At 49.6% G+C, this 1,239-nt stretch overlaps 1 protein-coding gene across 1 annotated transcript; it reads right to left on the reverse strand.

The window, feature by feature from the left end:
* Positions 1–575: 575 nt before the first annotated feature.
* On the reverse strand, positions 576–938 carry LOC148226821 (uncharacterized). Its single transcript, XM_088201868.1, has one exon. The coding sequence runs from the start codon at positions 936–938 to the stop codon at positions 576–578; it is 363 nt and encodes a 120-aa protein (XP_088057994.1).
* Positions 939–1,239: the final 301 nt, after the last annotated feature.

Consider the following 1,239-nt stretch of genomic DNA (forward strand, 5'->3'; position numbering starts at 1 on the left):
ACACGACGTGCTCGCTCCTCTTGACGCTCCCCTGCCATGCCAGCCTCACCGTCTGCACGACTTGGCTGATGGCGTCTACGGTGGAGCGTCCGGGGCGAAATCCAAATTGCTAACCTTCAAATTGCTAACCTTCAAAAGGCGCCACCGTGTCTACAGATACAGTGGCAGTGTGGGATTCTTACCCACTAAAACCCCCCTCCGCTCCTACTGCCTCTCGGTACTTAACTTGTCTGTAATGCTTCGAGAGGCAGCGTGGCCCGGCGCACTTCTAGCGCACTTCATTTTGTCTCGGGTAGCTCAAAAGGTAATAAATCAATAAAATATATCACCTCTCGATCTCCCTGTCTCTCCTTGGGTGACGACTATCGGTCGCTTTTGTACGACTGTAGTCATCTGAGCTTCTTGGGATGACCATCGATCGATCGGAACAGTGCGATGGTCGTCGGCTGCTTCTCCTGGGGGGGGGGCTGCGCGCGTGCAAGTGCGGGTGCGACGACTGTCGATCACGTGGTTAGTCGTGAACCGTTCGGCAGTCGTCGTCTGCTCCTGGCGCTACTTGCGCGCGTGCGCTGAGGCTATGGTGGTTCAGCAGGCGGTGGCGGAGTTTGCGAGGCTTGTCGCCTAAGTCGCTCAGCGTCCTCTTTTGCCCTTATCACTGTGGTAGCGAACGCCGTCCACGCTAGCCATTTTTCTTTGGTCTGGAGCATGGACTTGACCATCTGCTCGGCTGACACTTCGTTGTCGTTGTTAGCGTGGGTGTCAGCGCCAAGGGCTTGTTTCAGCCGGGTCCTGTCTTCCGTCCATGCTGCGCATTTGAAAAGGGTGTGGTCGGCGTCGTCTTTAGGGTCTCCACAGTGGTGGCATTCTTCGGTGGCTTCTTTGCCTATTCTCTTCAAGTAGGCGCCAAAGCAGCCGTGTCCGGTTAGCACCTGGGTCATGTGTCATAAAGGAGCAAAAATAATGTTCTAATTCACTTATTGTAAAATTTTATTATTTTCATTTGTTGTCTCTAATAAATATTTGAATTAATTATTTACAGTCGAAACAACGTCTAGCGTTCGGCCTCCGTTCACAAATCCCACTCTGATTCTCCTTCTTACCAGTGGGTCGGGCCTATTTATACAGTTACATAAAAATTGAGAAATATCCTACGATAACATAAACAATAATATAATAATATATATAAAAGGATATTTAAGTGATAACATTATCTGTATATTTATAACACCTCCCCCGTTA

The sequence above is a fragment of the Plectrocnemia conspersa genome, unplaced genomic scaffold (genome assembly GCF_051122295.1).
Source record: "Plectrocnemia conspersa isolate PC_06_02 unplaced genomic scaffold, ASM5112229v1 ptg000013l, whole genome shotgun sequence".
Lineage (NCBI taxonomy): Eukaryota > Metazoa > Arthropoda > Insecta > Trichoptera > Polycentropodidae > Plectrocnemia > Plectrocnemia conspersa.